The sequence below is a fragment of the Platalea leucorodia genome, assembly GCF_965183815.1.
Source record: "Platalea leucorodia genome assembly, chromosome: 4".
In the NCBI taxonomy this organism is placed as follows: Eukaryota; Metazoa; Chordata; class Aves; order Pelecaniformes; family Threskiornithidae; genus Platalea; species Platalea leucorodia.
The window spans coordinates 65324156-65343158 of record NC_138826.1 but is presented as its reverse complement, the minus strand read 5'-3'; the positions used below and the strand labels follow the sequence as shown (position 1 = coordinate 65343158).

Below are 19003 nucleotides of genomic sequence, written 5' to 3'. Positions count from 1 at the left end.
AACCAATAGCGCACTGCTTGTTTAAAATAGGACTCAAACCTGGTGTTACTTGCTTAATTATTTCAGAGGTCAGCAAATTGATTTGTCACGAGCACTGTCCCCTTCCAGCCCCCACAGGCAATTCAGACTCTGTAGGACTAAGCGATACATAACATACCGTGAGACCTGTTATTATTTGTGTTATATTAGCAGCTAGAGGCCTCCAAGGTCCCTGGGCCCTACTTTGGCAGGAGTTATACATAAGTAGGAGGCTTATTCTAGGCCTGCGGAGCCTACAATTTAAACAACCTGGAGCGACAAACATTGGGGAAAACAAACAACGTCCTCCATTTTCCAGCTGAGGGAAAGGGGCACAGGCAGGTACACGGGAGCCAGGAACTGCCAGCAATCACCTTTTTTTTTTTTTTTTTGACTCCCTGTGGGAGCAGAGCTCCTCAGCTGCCATGTACACCTGGAAATCCCACACCAACTTTCTTCAGGCAGGGGGAAGTCTGCTGGAAAGTTGGGAGCTAACTCCCATGCCGCTTCTCCTGCATCCCGGGCTGTGACTCTAGCTGGCAGGGTGCCTTCCTGGACTATTTTTATAAAACACTGACAAGCTGAGTATCTTCATATTAAAGAACTGAGAAATACACATTACCATGTAAGGGGAAAAAAAAAAAAAAAAAACCAAACAACACACACACACCACCCTAGAAACAGGTGAACTTATTGCACATGAAAATGAAGGCCCGGTAGCACTCAGCAGACTCAGGCCCAGAGAAAAGTTTCAAAGCACAGCTCTGCCAATATGCCTCAGCCGGAGACTAATCCAACCCATTGTGTAAATTCATAAAAAATAAGACATGGCCACAGTGATTTCTATTTAAGAATAAATTGTTCCTCGTTTCCTTTTTCGATGAACTACGCCTCTTTTCATATCGTGAAAGCTTTAAAATAAGCACATAGAACTATTAATTTAATTCCTGACTGTATTCAAAATATCATGTAACAAGATGCCCAGACACTCCCGCACACTTTCTGTGCCACTCTCTATTGCTACACATCCACCTCTTTGTCCACGTACCCGGGATTAAAAATGCTATCTTCTACATACCAAGAACCTCTGCGCTATCTCAAACTTGCACCTTGCCAAAAGACCTCTGCTTTCTGACGTGCTTAAGGAAGTATCAAAAAAGGAAGAAAATTCCGGGATTATTTATATTCTCCCCACCACTAAAAGCACAGCTATTTTTAAAGGAGCTCCTCCCTTGTCAGGTGCAGTGAGAGACTCATGGTATATTTAGGGTTGACAATAAGGAGGAGGAAGGCTGATTGGGGCCATTACAAGGTACAGAGCTGGTAGAGTCTTTAAAGTACCTTACACCAGGGCACAAACGAGATCTGTTTCTGGGCATCTCTAACCCCGGCTGGGATTTAGCAACTTGAGGGTGTCACACGCATTTAGTAATCCCTTCCCCCTTCCAAGCGAGCAGTTCAGGAGACGCAGACTCTGCATGGCTGTGTTAATTCATTCATGAAATGAAGTAGATGACATTTACCCACATATAAGGAATGACAGGGATTAAATTAAGCTCACAAAGTGCCATGAAGATAAAAAAAAAAACACCTCTGAATTATACAAGCATATTTGGCAATCCATGTCCATTTGGTTTTCTGAAGAAATCTGAGTCCAGATTCAAGTACAAGTACAAAAACTCATGCCCACGTTCAGGGGTTGGGAAGAGAAGCGGCAAAGGGGATGGACAGGGATAACAGAATCGTTTCTTTTCTTGCTCCAGGTGGGCTGCAGGAGAAGCCGGGTGCCAGAGCAGCATGGAGCCGCAGGGTCCCGGGCTGTGCTCCTCTGCAGCTGGGGAGCTGCCGCTTCCCAAGGCTGGCAGGGGTTATTTTTATCCTGGCAACTGGGCTAAGATGATTGCCACCACCACCACCGCCGCTCTGTGTGCTTGCATCGTACCGCTAGCGCTGATTAGCTACATCAGTATTCCACTTCATTAATGCTAAATGAAAGCTGTAAATAGGGTACTGCTTTTATAGGATGCAACTGGAAATGAGAAGTACTGTGATATTAATAAGAAACCAGTCGCTCCTCCCGCCTGGGTGTGCAGTGCTATTGCTACTGGGTGACGCTGAAAGCGCTCACAGCTCTTCACCTCAGCAAGACAACCAGAAGAAGGTTTCTAAATCTTTTCCCATGGTGTTTCCCACCAAGCTTGGACTGTATTAGTCTGTGTTTTGTTACCCGTGTTTAGACTGTGACATTTTCACCAAAGCTTGTTTTGTCTGTACTCGTTAAAGCACAGTATGCCTGACTGACCTCATGTGATGGTGCAGCAGACGTTTCCTGTGGGTTTCAGCACATTTCTGTGCCCGGCCTTTCTGTGGGTTTGCGAGACGCCGCATGAGAGCAGTCTCATCTCGGGCTCTTTGCACCTAATTCACTACCAAAGTACTCCTTTGCCATACCCGGAGAGAAAAAACATCAGGTTACTATTTCCAGAACACTGGATGACTATTTCTAGGGAAGGCTACCTCTGGGAGATAGCAAAATTTCTGTCTCTCAAAACTTTACTTGCTACCATCTACACAGTGTTCATTTGTATGGATTTGTATGAGTCTATTATTTATATTCAACAGCGCTACCTATTTTTATCAGTGCAGTGGAAAAAAAAAAAAAAGGCTACGAGATGGCTGAGGAGGATAAGCAGACAATGTTACTCAGGCTAAACAAGGGCAGCCTTTTCGCCATCTTTTTTTTCCGTGTAAGGGAGGGAGAGGGATCTGCTGAGTGCTTATCCTGATTTCTAGTCAGGAGCCCTAAACAGCTTCCCTTGACAGACAGGTAAGCAATTTCTGGGAAACAACGGGCAGTATTACCGTGGCAGGGCTACAGCCATTTCGTACAAGATAAATAGAGACAGAGCAGCGCACTTGAAGAAGATGAGGGATATGACTGTGATGCTACATCGGATAATATGACTGAGAGAACACGTAGAAGAGGAGCGTGCTTTCTAGCGAAGCAGGGGGGACCCATCCGAATGGGTGGCTGCAAAGCCAGGGAGGATCCTCAGTGTCCCAGAAAGCAGGAAAGCATGTGTGTGTCATGGCGCAGGCTCCAAGGAAAATTTGGGGACAGGGCATAAAAAGAGGAGAGCATATGTGCAACCATATGGAGAAAATGAAACAGGAAGGAGGTCAAAGGATTTAAATATAATTTGTGATACTACGACATCGCAAGATACAGCAAGCTATAAAGCAGGTTGACTATAATAAAACCCCAAGTGTAATAAAGTTGCTAGTTACACGCCCATCACTAAACTTCATATAAGCAAACACACTTCAAGATGACTAAAACAAAACCCGTGTGATCTGACTTCTGCCTCTCATAAAGCATTTCTGACCACAATAAAATTGAGGTTTGTATTATTTTTCCTCCCTGAGACCTGACATCGGGGTACAAAGCAAAGCCATCCATAAGCCTGCATTTCTGCAACCTTCATCTCATATATACTTTACTTATCATGGCCAGGACTCAAGCATGACTAGAGTTTTTCACATCTCCGGTTTTGGTTAGCCATTTTAGCCCTGAAGGAAAGAAAAGGGTTTCAGAAAACACTGAGTATCTCTATCTGCTGAAAAGTCATGTCCTCATACATATCTTCAAAAGAGGCATTCAGAACAGAGGCATTCAAAATCAGTAGGCTGTTTCTGTTTGTTTTAATTCTGCACTTTATCTTTGATTTCTTCGTAGGCAAGACAGCTCATCTGCCTCCTGTAAATACGATCAGCAGTGGTGGATGATACAATATTTTATTTTTGCATGTGTTTGAAAAAAACATATACATAATTTTTTTTTCAGTCTACTCCTCCTTACTGGCATTTTGATCTTAAATCAATGACAGAGTTACAATATATTGCACACCATCCCTTTTTATTCCTTTGCTCTGTTTATGTTAATGCAGACGCATGCATTTCTGAAATAATACTGTCTTAATATTAGAGTATTTTAATTCCTCAATAATAGATAGGACTAAATATGCTGACTGATTTTTTGCATCATAAACACAACATGATGAAATGAGTAAGCCAAATTGAGTTTTGCATAACTACACATGCATACATTGTTTTGTTGAATAAGTCACTTTGACTTGGTCATGGCTACCAGCCTGAAGATATCTGAAGTTTAAGCAAATGAAAGCAGGGTTTCATAAGTGGGAAGCAATGGGCAACCCATTCATCTGGTTTGCATGCAATAAAGACACAGATCCTAGCCAACACTGGACAGCCTTACTCAGGCAAGTAAAGGTTTGCCAGACTGGCCACGAGGGGGACTGTCATTGGGACTTGCTTTTCTTTCCTGATCTGCCTTAAAAAAAATATGTTGAGACAAAGAAAAAAAGGATAGTAACCACCTACTGAGCTCCTGGGAATGTACTTTTTTTATTCTACAGCACACAAAAAGCACACAGGAAAGATTCATTTTTTAAAATCCTTGTATACCTATGGTAGTGGTAGTGTGTACTTTTTCTATACATTCTTAAGATCTACACACACACATGTGAAATAATTTAATTTTGTTAATGCACTATTAAATGCACACTAAGCCCAATAAAAGTCATTTCCCAATGCTTTATGCATTTATTATGAAACCACTAGCAGAATTCTTTACAATAAAAACGCTAGCTGTACACATGACCAAACTAAATTATCTAGGGAAATGGCTAATATCTGACCATGTGGAAACATTAGAAAGCAGGGCTTTGTTGTAGGACTAGAAGGAAAAAATAGATGTATTTTCTTACAGAAAAATTGCAATGATAAAAATATTTTTAAGAGTAAAAAAAGCTGCAGCTCCAGGAAATTTTCCTGAATCAATTCAATCTGTGTTGTGCCGGACTTTAAAAATAACCATGATAAATTTCCTAACCTCTTTCAGTGCACCACGCAGAAGACAAAGGAAACTGCAATTCAACAGAGATGGAAAAGAAAGAAAAGAATGGGAAAACCTGATAGCTTGTGTATCAGCAGTAACATCCTCACTAACAACAACGGGCAAATCTGCGCCACAAAGGACAAGAGGAGCAGGAGTGATGTGTACAGCTGACAATGGCACTCCAAAGTAACGATTTCCAGGAAAATCTGCTGTTACAAATGGACAACACACTGCTGAGAAGTAATTGAATCACGACTTTCATAACATGGCAAATTATTTCAGCCTAAAAATGGATGTACTGAAAAACAGGATGTATATGGCTCTATGTATGGCAACTATGGGGATAACATCCTACAAACAGCTAATATGCTCACCTGGTTTAAATTATAAAACCTCACTGAAATCCATGCACGTTCAGGGATTTTTCCCAATATTTAATGCACAGTCATAAGTCACAGATCATGTTTCAAACAGTAATATTAGTAAGAGCACTGCCTAGTTGACCTATTTTCCATTTAACACATTGTACATATTATCTGTTGTAACAAACACGCTTCTTTTGCTGCTCCCTTTTTTTTTTGCGGGGAGAAGAGGGCAATTGTATAACAAACGGCATATGCATCACCGTATCCTGAAACAACCCAGATCCTTGAGGATGGAAGAGTACCTTTAGCCCTCTTCCACGGACATATGCTTTCACCATGGAGCAGCGGGTCCTGTTCACCCACCTCCTTCTTCTGATGGCAAGCCAGGGCACAGTGTATCACACCAACGCTGGCACCTGATTCCCATGTGTGCACTGCACACGTTTGAGCTCTCTTCACAGCTGCATTAAACAGCTGTCCCGAGCCTGCATCTGGCTGCCCGGGGACACGACTGAGATGTAGATTCAAGAATTTCTCCTCTTTGACTTGGTCACAGCTGCTTGGCTAAAGACCTCAGGACCCCTGTGGACCTGCCTCATTTCTGAGTCATCTGAGTAAATGTTATCGTCCAATACCGCTTTGCTATGTTACTCCCCAAACCCTCTGGATCTCTGGAGCCTGCTGCAGCGGTTTCCTAGAGGCCTTCCCTCCAAACTGTTGAGCGTACATGAAACACCAGCAGCTGTACTTAGGATTTCTGAGGAGAACATTTCTGAACCATAAATTGCATTTTTAATTGCTCAAAGTCTACCTAGAAAAAAGGGAAAACAAGTAGATTTGAAAGCAGACCAATGTAAACACTTCATATTACTTCTAAATATACAGATATTGGGGCAAGATCAAGCAACTTGCTCCTCACTCAACAACAGAGGTATAGCAAAGATACAACCCACTGAATCGATTCATAACCCCTATAAACAAAGCAAAAAAAAAAAAAAAAAATACAAGCACAACTGTAGGATGAACCATCACTGAAGTAAATATATTGATCTATCAAAAATGACTGAAGACTGACAATAAAAGGGTTATAAATGCTTCGAAGAAAGAGAAAGCAAAAAACACAAAACCAACCCATTGAAAAACTCCCACCTGCATTCACAGGGAAAAATGGACTGGAACAATAAAACACAATGGCAGTGCCTGTACGTCTTTGATAGCTGCCCCTCCCAAAAGCTGGAACAATCTTGCTATAAACCAAGCAAATGAAAATGTAAATGCATGAGCAATCGTCTGGGGGATTCAGATGCTTCGTGTCCTGTAGGCAAAGAATGAAGAGGAAAAAGGTAGGAAAGCAAGAGAAGGCACCATTTTAATATTTGTAATTATTGATCGTGCTCTCCTCACCTGGAGCCGATTTAATCCAGCAGAGACCTTACAGTTAAATATGCAAGGCTGCCCTCATGGTAGTTTTAGTGCTGCCAGCAACACCCGCTTGTCCCCTGACCTCAGCGCAATCCGCTGCTTCGACTCCTCCGGCAGGAGGCGGCAGGCAAGGACAGCCTGCGGATTTTGGGGGTGCCAGCCGGAGCAAATCATGTAAACAGCTGCCTGCAGAAATGCAATATTCAAAATGGCAAGCTCCAAAGAGGCATGGGATGGGTAAATACGCTGAACACAATGCCCAGAGCAGTCCTGTGAGTATATATGAACACAGTGGTGTATCAAAGGGATATCAGGGTCTACTTGAAGGCGTATAAATTGTGTATCTGTTTAAATATTTTGCTAAGGAAACAAATATGAGGAAAATTATGGTACTTTCACAAACTTGATTCTGTTCTTCACTGCTGATGAAAATCCAATTGTGTTAGTTATTGGGCAAAAGCAAATAAAATGCCACTGATGCAGGAGAAAAGTTGGGTCTGTAGTAAGAATAAGTTTAAGTACTTCAAGTATTAATCTTCCCATTTTGCAATACACTTCACTGCCTCAAAAATCAGAATTTAAATTATTTTAATGGAAAATAATTTCATTTTTAACGGCTAATGCCTCTCCATGTGACATTACATTACCATCTGACCTATTTTAACATTTGCCTCTGTGCTGCACTTGTAGACCTACTTTCTCTTTCTCCTGCCCCATGCATAGCTTATTTCCTACTGGGCCAAATGGACAGCCAGTGGACATATAAAATTGTTAGGCTGCTTTGATAACATTTTACTTTGGCCCTTCACACAGAGTATTTCATAAGATGTTCCATGCAATAAAAGGTCCCAAAGAACCAAGATCCTCTCATAATGTCACTTTGAAAGACTCTGCAGCAATTCCCAGTGTCCTTGCCAAGATCCTTTTTCAATAAAATAGATTCCAACATTGACAGAAAAGCTTAGATTATTGCTGAGTGATAAAATGTCTACTGCTAGCCCTTACAGAGTGAGAACATTGCTCCCAACTCACTCCTTTTTCTGTAAACTACTTTAAGACGCCTGGATAAGTCTTAAAATTTGCTGTATGAAACCTAATTGTATTCAATCGGCACCATCATCCAAAAAAATTGAAGTTATATAACATGAGAGAGACCTAAAAACAATGGGTCAAGATCCTCAAATAGTCACGGCTCTATGCCTTTAATGGAGCTACACTGAAGAAGTAAACAACAGCTTGAAGGTCCAGATCACTACTTTCAGGCTTATTTACATGGGGGAGAGAGGAGATTCTGGGAAAAGGCATGATTTGAATCTTAAGAAAGTTAGACTAGAAAAAACTCCTATGGAAGCACACCCCTATAGATACAATAATGGCTGGGGGAGATGGTCAGTTTTTTCCCTGGTGTAGTTTGTGTCATTCCCGAACTGCTGTGTCTATGCATGGGAGGTTTTTTGACATTACTATAGCTGTTTAATTATACCAGTACAATTTTATCAGTATGACTAAAATAAATCCTCCTTCAAGACAAGCCTTCAGGTTTAGCCACCAAATTTAATGGAAGGAAAGAAAGATTCATAATCCCCAGGGTAATGGTGGCTCAGCTCATTCCACACTCCCCAAGCTAGAAAAAAAATAAACAGAATAACAGCTGAAAACAACTTCCTCCTCTGCAGTTGGGTATACTTTTGCCTATTGCCTGATGAAATCATACCCAGTTCACTATCAGCAGAAGGTCTGACATAAAGCAGACTCTCCAGGGAAAGAAGAGAGGTAGTCAAACAGAGGAAAAAGGGTAATTTGAAGATGGTGCCAAACCAACAAAGAAAAAGGAGATATTTTGTTCCCCTTACTACTAATAAAACATTGTAGGCTAAAATTGATCCCCAGACTAATAAGGTAGAGGAAAAACTAAAACCTATATATGACAAAACAATAAAAAAGTAATGAAGAGATTTATGGAAGTACATAAAAACCTTGGAATGACGTAAAAATTGTCAGGTCATGTTACTCTTTTCAGCTCAACATGGATAAGAAAAACAGGGAGGAATAAAAATTAGAGCATGGAGGAAAGATAGCATAGGGCTGAAGAAGATGGATAGAAGCAAGAGAAAGAAAACAAAGAGCAAATACTTAAGGGGAAAAACACTACAGCAAGAAGCATGAATACAAAGCCCACAAGACAAGGTTGTCAATGTAAAAAGAAAAAACAGAACAAAACCCATAGCCAACAAAGTGGTGGCACCACCACAGGACGACAGGCTGCAATTGATGGGAAGAACCTCCTTAGATACCTGGCAAAGTGTGGTCATCCTCAAAGAGGCAAATAAGACTATTTCTAAGAAACTAAATAAGACACATCCCTAATGCATTCCTGTGCAATGCTTTGGTGTCCTAAGGGGCAGAGGCTCCACGAGGTCTTGTCTAAGGACTCCCCAGCATGGGGAGAGAGGGTCTAACCAGCATCTGCATCCTGGAGCTCCTGGCAGGTGGGCATGAGGAGGGGACAGAGCCATGGATGCTCCAGCCTGTGCTAGGGCTCACAGAGAATGGGGGCATGCAACAGGCTGCTGATTTGCAGTTTCTTCTCTGCATCCTTCTTCTTCAGCCCCCAGTGAGGGATATGTGGGGAAGGGAAATCCCTTTTGTTTGATGCTTCTCATAGCACATGAGAAAGCAGTCACAAGCTGCTTTTGGATTCCTTTGGGCTGCCACAAAGAAGGGTAAGCTGGCAGTAGGGAGTCACCTCGAGAAGCAGTAACCTGACTCTCCTGTGAAGTGTTGGGCAACCAAGGAGGGCAGGAAGAGCTCCTGAGTTGTGGCATTAAAGTCGAAGGGGATACACACACACACACATTGGGAGGGATGATGCATTTTCCTCCCTCTGTGCAGAGTAGGGGGAAATGATTCAAGAACTTAATTTAAAAATTACCATGCATGGCACTGGGTACACTGGTTCATAATCAGATACATAGCAGGTGAAGCCAGAGACCATTAATAGCTACTGAACATTACATACTGTATGTATCCACTTCAGGTTTGCATCAATACTTCTGGGTGCTGTAGGAAATTCTAATGAAAGCATTTAATATGCACAGCAGAATCTACAATACTGCTGTTTTCTCATACTTCCTAGTAGGATTGGTATACTGAAATAATGCCTCAGGTTTCTCAGTCTTTTAAAAGCCCTCAGCCTGCTTCTTCCCAAATGGTGGAAAGAGGGGAAAAAAATTACAAGGTGAACTTCACAGCCTGTTAAGAAGATTAACAAATGCAGACTCTGGTAGATGGTGAAGAGTATAGATCAAGGTGAAATTAAGTCTAGGAAACTAGTTTTTATAACTATGGGGTTCACTCAGAGTATTTCCCCCCCCGCCTTGAATTAGGATGACACAGTCTGGTATGCAGGTGCTGATCACGACGGTGTTATGTCAGAAGAGGCAATCTGTTCAGCAGTCCCATCTCAAGCCCTTTAAACAATGATTTTAAGCATTAATTAGCTAAGAAGCAGGCAGTATAGATCAAAGATCACCCGTGCTGTATATTAGGTGTAAAATGCTCCTCAGGCAATATGTTTTCAAAAGAAACTTCAGTTTTCCAATAATCTTAACCTGGAGCTCACAAGGACTATACTTTAACAGCTAAGTGCTGCACTACCAATGTGCCAGAAGACAGGGGAACGAAGAAACACCTCCCCAGGAGCAAACGGAGGTGAAACCTCCTCCTAGCCAAAGCTGCTACCTGCACATGCAGAAGCAGACCAAGATTTAACCGTCTTCCTCAAATGCTAAGATATGGTACAAGGGCCTGCTCTCTGCTTGCTTCGTCAATCTTAGGAGCTCACACAGTTCTGGCCAATCTCACAGAGCCTTTCTGCATCCAGCCAACACCGTCTCAGTAGAGCCATACCAACTAGGGGATTTCCCTCTACACAACACTAATTCACTGAAGCTACGACCACAGCAGTTTACATGCACCATGAGTACAGAAACGAGCATCAGGAACATCCTGCAGGTGACAGGCAGTGTCCTTTGCTGCCTTGCCAAGAGCATATAAAAATGTCTGTCTCATTTGGTTGGATTTCACACTCTCTTTACAGAGGTGGAAAAGATTACATCAGGTCTTTGACTTGCGTTGGCTTGAACAGCTGCAGTAGAGTCATGGAGCAGTCATGGATGGAGGAAAGAAACTTGGAAAAAGCGCAGCAGAGAGCACATGCCTGCAGCTCAGCCACCCCAGGGCAACATCTGGAGTCTCAGAGAAGAGACAGAGAGCTTTGCATGCAGAAGAGTTTACCACTTGCATCAAACGTTTCCATCCAAATGGCTTTGCCTGCGCTGAGGGCTGGGACTGTGACATTTTGGTGGGCCTTTGAGTCTCTGACTGTGAATACCTACAACACAAGTGTCCCTGGACCTGACTGGGACAGCAAGAGGCTACAGTAACAAATCAACAGCCATCACAGAGTAGATAAGCTCAAGTTGCATGGTTCTCATGGGAGGTCATAGTCCACACATAAGATTTGTCCATGGCTAAGAAGAGCTCATTAATGAATACCTTCAACATTACTAGTACACTAAGCATCAATTTGCAATGTTCCAGAGACCTAAATACATTTGAAACATGCCAGAATTAAACTAGTCAACTAATTTACCATAAATTGTGCCTATAAACTGCATCCCACAGGTCTCCGTACGCAGAACGTAAAATACTCCATAATGATCAGGCAGCCCACAAAAACTATTACAACTGTAACAATAACACTAGACTGCAATTCTCAAAACAGTGTGGTATGCCACCTTTTGGGTAAATCTTTAGGCATCAGCCCCATAAAAGGCTATGTTTTTAAGACCAATTAGCTCTAGAGAGGAGGAGAAACTGGTGATGATATACCCATAAGTAACTCACAGGACTTGTTCCAGCAGCTTGATTTAACCATTGGAACTAACTATAACCAATACCTAATTATGGTTAAGTGTGTGGAGTCACATGGAGATGTAGCGTTGTACCATGACACTACATTTCTGCCAGGAATATTGTTGGGTTTTGTTTGTTTGTTTGTTTTTTTAAAAGACAACTTTTAAAAAATAGATTACTATTAACAAATTCTGAAAGCATTAATTGGAAAAAAAAAAAAAAGGGGTCTGAAAGTTTAATTTAAGAATGTTAAGATTCTCCTATTGTTCAGTGAATTTTTGAGATAATCTTTTCCATTTCAGAGAAAATGGCTAGCACATTACACAGAGGAGCAATAACATTGTCTACATGCAAAGTACTGTCAAAAGAGAGGGTGGGGAGTGGGAAGAAATATTTTTCTCCCCATTAACTTCTTTCAGCTACAATAAACCTAGGTGTTTATGTGTACCAACAGCAGTAAAAATATTTTTCAAGCACAAATGCAATTGTTTCTTTTATGGCTCTGATTCAGCAAGGTAGATAAACTTCTGCCTAACTTGAAGCATGTTGAGTAATACCATTGACTTTAATGGGATTACTTGTGCTCAAAGTTAGGCACGTGTTTAAGGGTTCTGCTGTACTGTATCCACAGTTTGCAGGTATTTAAAGGAAAAAGAGATAACTAATTTATAGTAGCAATTCTGGGGCTGATCAACAATCCTATAGAGTCAAAGGACCTTATCACAACACATAAATGAGGAAACACAGTGAGAAAAAAAATAAATCTTGATAGGATATGAAAGACTCAACTCTGGCCAAAAAAGTGTATCACTCTTTCAGAAAACAAAAATCCAGGAAAGTGAGGCTACCAAAAATCTTTATTAGGTTAAATGTGAAACAGAGATTATGAAGAGCTATAGATCAGAAATAGGAAGCCTGTTTTTCTTCCCTCCCCCCTATCCTTGCCAAGGTATGATTTTCTCTAGCTGAAATACGAAAAGTAAATTGTTTAAAATATCAAAATAAAGGAAGGACCACAGGAGAGGTAGTAAGTCCATTAGACCCCCAGTGCAAAAGAGGAAATCAAACAAGATAAGATTGTTTCATAAAACTAAATTATTTCTTTACATGAGCCTTCAGAGATAAAAATGAGAATACCTGTCCTGGGATTACTCTTTCCACATAAAGCAGAATAAGGCTAGAAACAGAGACGTTAAAAAAAAAGTTTGTGAAATTAAAATGGCAATAAAGACACTGTTTCTTCAGGCAAATTAACTGCATGATGAAGACATCAGCTGTTCCCTGCAGGAGGGGATCCTGCCCCTATCCACCTTAGGTTTGCCCCGAGGTGTTTGAGGACGGCAGAAGAAAGGATAAGGCTTCGAGAAAAGTTCCAGATGCCCAAATCCCAGAAATACATGTCCCTCTTCTGTCCACAAAAGGGGAAAGCCCCAAACCTCCACAGTGACTAACCACTGTGCCTCAGCCCTGATGCAGAGGCCAGGAGCAGCAGAGAGAAAAGCCTGTTTCTTGTCCACAACTGTTTGATTATGGACTCATCTGCAGAAATGCTAACTAGTGCCATCTGCAGCGACATTTTTTGGGGAGAGGAGAAGTCAAGCGTTAAGACAGAAACAACTCTGGCTGCATAGACTTCGGAAAAGCTGCCAGCATAGCTTACAATCACAGCTCACCCCTGGACACATTTCGTTAGTGACTGGCTCCATGATCTATCCTAATCCTTTAAACCACCCAATCACATAAGTGACCAGGCGTGATCTTGGTTCCAATAATGACTTATTAGGAAATCATTTAAGGAATATTAGGAAGTCCTTAAGGGGGGGGGGGGGGGGAGAAAAACAAACAAAAACAAAAAAACCACCACCCACAGATCAGACATTGAGTAATCCCACAGACACCTTAAGAAATATCGCCTATCCTATTTTAAGTTGCTTTCTATGTATTACTTAAAAATGTGCTGAAGTAACCCACTGCAAAACAAGATACTCTTTACAGGGAGATAGAGCTCCATTCACATCTGTGTTTTTACAAGGTGCTTCAGAAGTAGCCTGCACCTTGACATGCTTTCTGTGGTACTGTGCTGATCCTGGTATGCTTATGCCAGAGTCCAGCAGAGGCTCAGCATGGGTAGACGCCGTTTGCTTAAGTTTTATTAGGGATTGAGAATGGTTTATAACTGGATCTTGTCAGAAATGTTTTCATTAATTCCTCCCCCCATTAGAAAAAGCAGATTTTGAGCTTGTTGCCTCCCTTTGCCAGTTCACAGGCCGACAACCCTGAGCTCAAACACCCCACACTTCTGCTTTCTAGAGGTTGTTTAATCTAAACTCCATCCTCTTGCTACTCCTAGACCCATCTCTTCGTCTCTGCCTTACTTTGTTCTTGCTCTCTTTAGCACTTATTCTACTACATAGTTGTTCAGACTTCTCACAGCAGGTTGAAGTTGAGAGTTCAAGTGAAGGAAGAGTAAGAATAGGGTTTAACCTGCTGCAAGCTGCATCAGATGCAAAAGAACATGAAGAAAGAGTGTCACCCTACAAATTGCACAGAATTTTAATCATCTTACTCTTTGCTTATACGCAGTGAGGTCTATGTTACGAACTCTTACACTCTTCCCCACATCCAAATGCATTGCTACAGTCGAAGGCAGAATAGGTTCATTCATCCCAGAGGCAATCACCTGCCCGCTTAGGGCTGTATCGTATTTTCTGTTCTTTCACTGGTAGTGTGTTGTTGGGCCAAGAATATATTACTTATTTTGGCACTATTCTCTGACTCCAAACCAGCCATACATGCTTACAGTGCTGTAAAGTCATAATGATGCAATCGCAGTAGTCAAATGCATACGAAGTGTGTATATAACGTAAAATTATCTCACTGCCTCTACAGCTCTGCTCATGTTGTAGCAGTTGCTTTTCTGATTCCATAAGGTGTACTTCTCCCCCTTTATTTCTCCTCTTCAACCCAGAAGCTCTTTGTTTCTCTGTCTGCTCTTACCACCTATTTCCAATAGTAGCCATAACCTACAATTGAAATGGAAAAATTGGATATGGTGGGGGTGAAAATAAAGTATCAAAATATCAAAGTTCACCCAAAAACTAAGTGACATAGGTCACTAATTTCCACAGAGACCAGGACTACCTTCCTGCAAAATTCTTACCGTAAAAAGGAGAATATTCAAGACAAATCTTAACGTGTATCGGTACATTGCTTTCTAAATAGGATATTTTTCGCTTTTTATTGTTGTTATGGAGAACCAGCACAAGTATTTTAGAGGAGGTATTTTTATAGAAGGTATTCCAAAGTATAGCTGAACCAAAGACTACCAATCTGTTGCGGGATCTCTTCAAAAGTCACATCAGTGGCTTGGATTCCCCCATTGAACAGAAATGCTCCAACTCTGCTTTTGCACCAAACCAGAGCTGTTTGTTTCTGCCTTGGCCTCCATCTTGGGCCATCTCTGTATGAAAACAGACAGTTTTCACAGCACACACTCACAACTGAAGACTATTTGCATTGTCTCTCTCTATAAAAGAGTATTACCATCACCTCTCCTTTGGATCTGCACATGGGAGTGAAGAAAAAAAATGCTTTTGTGACCTACAAAAGCCTTACTTGAAATAATTCTCTACGACTTGAGGCCTTTTGGAATGGAAGGGATATATTGTTTTGACTTGATTAAAGCTGAAAAGTTGATTTGACATCCTGTTGTCAAGGAAACCAATTCACACACAAAAGAAAACAGTTGTGATGGTATCATTCAGACTATTCAAGTGACCTTAGAAAGAAAAAAAGGCTTCAGTTCCAAAGATTTGTATTCAACTCACTTCACCGCTGTAGAAATAAAGATCATTGCTCTTTATGCTTATTGGAAAGCAGTTTTCAATCTGGAAAAAGCAAAATGCCACATCTTCTTCCAACTGCCAGATCCAATACTTTGCTGCGACCATACACATAAACATACCTACCATTTATTGCCTATTTCAAAGAACCACAGAAAGAATCACCCAGAAGACATATAGAGAAGGAGAAGGAATTTCTTTAGTTGGCAGAACCTTGATAAATACCCCCCAACACATACCACACCTATTGAACAGCAGTTCACAAGCCAGGTTTTAAAACATCCTCCTTCAGCTACAAATAAAGCTTACCTCAAGCACAGCAATGTTTGAGCCCAGCTTTGTTTTCCTGGGAGATATCAAAAAGCAACATTTTTTTTCTCTGCCAGCCTCTGAGATCCCTCATAAATTGAGTTTTTCATGCATGCAATAAGTGGGATGTAGTTATGCTCAATCTGCTCACTCCTCCAACCTACAGGATCCCAAAGAGGCAGAACTGTCCTGGCTGACCAACGCCACCATCATTCAGTTTTGCAGCCCGTGCAAGTCTCACAGAGGTTTCAATCCCTAACAGCTGTGGGTAGACTGGAAAAATGAAACTTTCTGTCTGCTCACACACTGTAATTATACGTCTCTTTGATGACATAGCCTCTGCCTGTCCGAATGAGCAGACAGATAACTAAGTAGTAACTTGTCTCGAATTCAGCTTAGAAAAGAATAGGCATGATATTAAGAAGGAGGGAAATGCACTGAGGAATGGATGCCAGTGTTCTTACATTATTGTCATTTAAGGGCATCACACCAAAGGTCACGGAGATAATAAACCTCAGTCATTTTCCATTTGTTACGCAACATACTCATTAACATTGTGACAATTTGTATCTTTCTCCATACCTGGCCAGCCAAGACACTGTATTATTTCCTCTTAGACAAGTACCTAACCCTTGGAATTCATTATTTCCATCGCTTCTTGCAGCACTTTGTCCTTAGGGCTGAGCATAAATGCCACAAAGCAGCTGTGACTGGATCATCAAATGCTTCATATGGCTGAGCCTGACTTCTTTCTGATAGAGCTTTTTTGCTGGAAGAGCATACAAAGCATATTTATATCATTTATGATCCAATATGCACACACACATTCATATATGCTCTCTCACATGTGTCTTAAACCCCTTGCAGAACACAGGAGAAAAAAAAAATTGACATTATCTGTACTTTGTGGATATTGCTTTATACTTATATATTGAAATCATAGTTATGCTAGAAACACCAACTAACCACAACAATAGAAGCTACCATGAAATAACTGCATTTCCACTTAAAATGATGACAACTGGAAAGAAGTTCTTAGAACAGAAAATGACATTCACAGAAATGTGGAAGGGCTTGTATGAAGGGATATAGTATGTAAACTCTCTTTACTCCTAATAAACCAAGATAGCACAGCTGAGCTATAGAGGAATGCCTCATTTCTAATCTGTATTTCATTGTATTTTAAGTTCACAAATTTTGCATAAATATAGATAGCAACAGCTGAGCCAAATTCATACTATTTCATAAAATGAGGGGTTTTTTTAAGACAATAAATTATTATTTCCACTGTTCACCGTAAGTAAAGAATATGCAGATGAAAAGAGAATATTGAAGGCTGGCAGCTTTGTACAGTCTGAAAAAGACTAAACTTTACGTGCATAATTAAAATTAGAAAGAGAAGAATGAAGTCCAACACCAAATGCTGAACTAAAATAAGCCAAGGTTACTTTCTGCGTGTAATCAAACAACGTCCACCTCTGTCCCCTAGACTGAAACACTGCACTCTACGTTTCAATGAACATCTTTGGTATTTTGGGTACCTCTCCCACCCAACAAACCCAAACAGCAAGAGCTAGAAAAGAAGAAAGCTCATGGCACTGCTAAACTTACCCACAAACAGGTCCATACTCCATTATGAGTTTTGTGTGGTTTTCCCAAAAACCCTGGATAAAAGAAAAATAACAAAGTATTTTAGAAAAGTACTTAACAGAAACTCTATTACACAGTGTTGCTAACACTCACACAAAAGCTTTGAACCTCAATTAGGAGAACCATGGTATGAATTCATAACCTCACCTTTCTCTCATTGGCCATCTGTGACAGTAGAGTCTAGAAATGATGCCAGAAAAAAATTCCAGCCCCAAAACCAGGTTTTCATCAGAGTTTTATACTCCAAAATACGTTACCATTTCATGATTTTTCTTTTAAGCTAATTTCACGATTGGTGTCCTGACTCAATTTTTTTCTGATATTTGTGTGGATGGAAAAACTGACAGAAAAATTGGTAACAGAGTAAGTGTATGACTTACTACACACAAGAGAAACACAGGGAATGTGGAAAGGTTGTTTTGATTTTAGTTATATGATTAAAAAAAACCTGCAAAGTTGGAGTTTAGCATGAGGCAGTCACCTAGGACACTCTGCAGAATAGTAAGCAGATTTATTTTAACAAACTTTTAGAATTTTTACTGTGTTTCATTTCCATAATTGATGAAAATTGTTATCCATTTATCTAAATAAACCTGCCACCATACTAAATTGTTAATGTCCTAAATGAATTCAAATTGATTAATCTGAAAGAAGGTGTGCAAAATGTGTCCCCAAAAGTGAATATAAAAAAAACTGTTTTAACAAAACTGCGATATATGAGAATTGTACTGCATTGTGTTTGTAACTTGTCTATGAAAAAATAACACATTTGACTACATTAATCTGCATTTATATCAATTCAAGAGAGACTATTGTGATCGATCTTCATTCTTCAGAGAAAATTCACTAAGAAAGTAGAATACTTATGCCTCATATTGAATCTTTCTTATTTTTTATGACGTACTACAGAATATTAGCTAGAACAATATGAGCTACTGTAAATACATTAACCACAGACATGAATAAACAAGATCATGTAATGTGTGTATGCTTTGGGAGCATTTTACCACACTAAACAAAAGAAAATCTGGTAATCAAAAGTAGTTATCCTATCTATCACCCTTGGGTGCTAACTTATCACCCAAATTAGCAAGCACTTGCAACCACCCACAGTCCTCCTCTTATAGAGCCCTTCAATTGTTTTTTATTCTTAATACAGTTGTGCTTTTTTTTAATCCTGGACTTGCAATATGTTTATTCTACAGGACAATATGTCTCTAGGTTAAGGCAAGAACTTTATGTTTTCCTTAAGCTACAAAAAGATAAAGCACTGGATGGCGTGTAAGAAAACACCCTGAAGATAAAATTATGAAAGAGGTGGTTTAGATGATTGCCTGAAAAAAATATATATTCTCACCTGAAAAATACTTTACCACTAAAGCAAGCAGAAAAGCCTCATCCATTAGCACACAGAAACTAAGGTGGACAAAGCCTTTGTGATACCACAAATAAATACAGCTAACTCAAAAAGGCTTTTATCTGCAGACACCAAGGGGGGGGGGAAGGTACATACACATTCACACCAACCTGCATTTTGCTATAGCGATACTTCAGCAGTAGCA

At 40.5% G+C, this 19003-nt stretch overlaps 1 protein-coding gene across 2 annotated transcripts in view; it reads right to left on the bottom strand.

Moving 5' to 3' along the window:
• The window catches only part of TBXAS1 (thromboxane A synthase 1), a 237000-nt gene that overhangs the window by 135579 nt on the left and 82418 nt on the right, over positions 1–19003 (bottom strand). For both annotated transcript variants that reach the window (XM_082308784.1, XM_082308785.1), the window contains exon 4: positions 17403–17455. In XM_082308784.1, coding sequence (XP_082164910.1) covers positions 17403–17455 — 53 coding nt within the window. The remainder of the gene's footprint in view (positions 1–17402; positions 17456–19003) is intronic.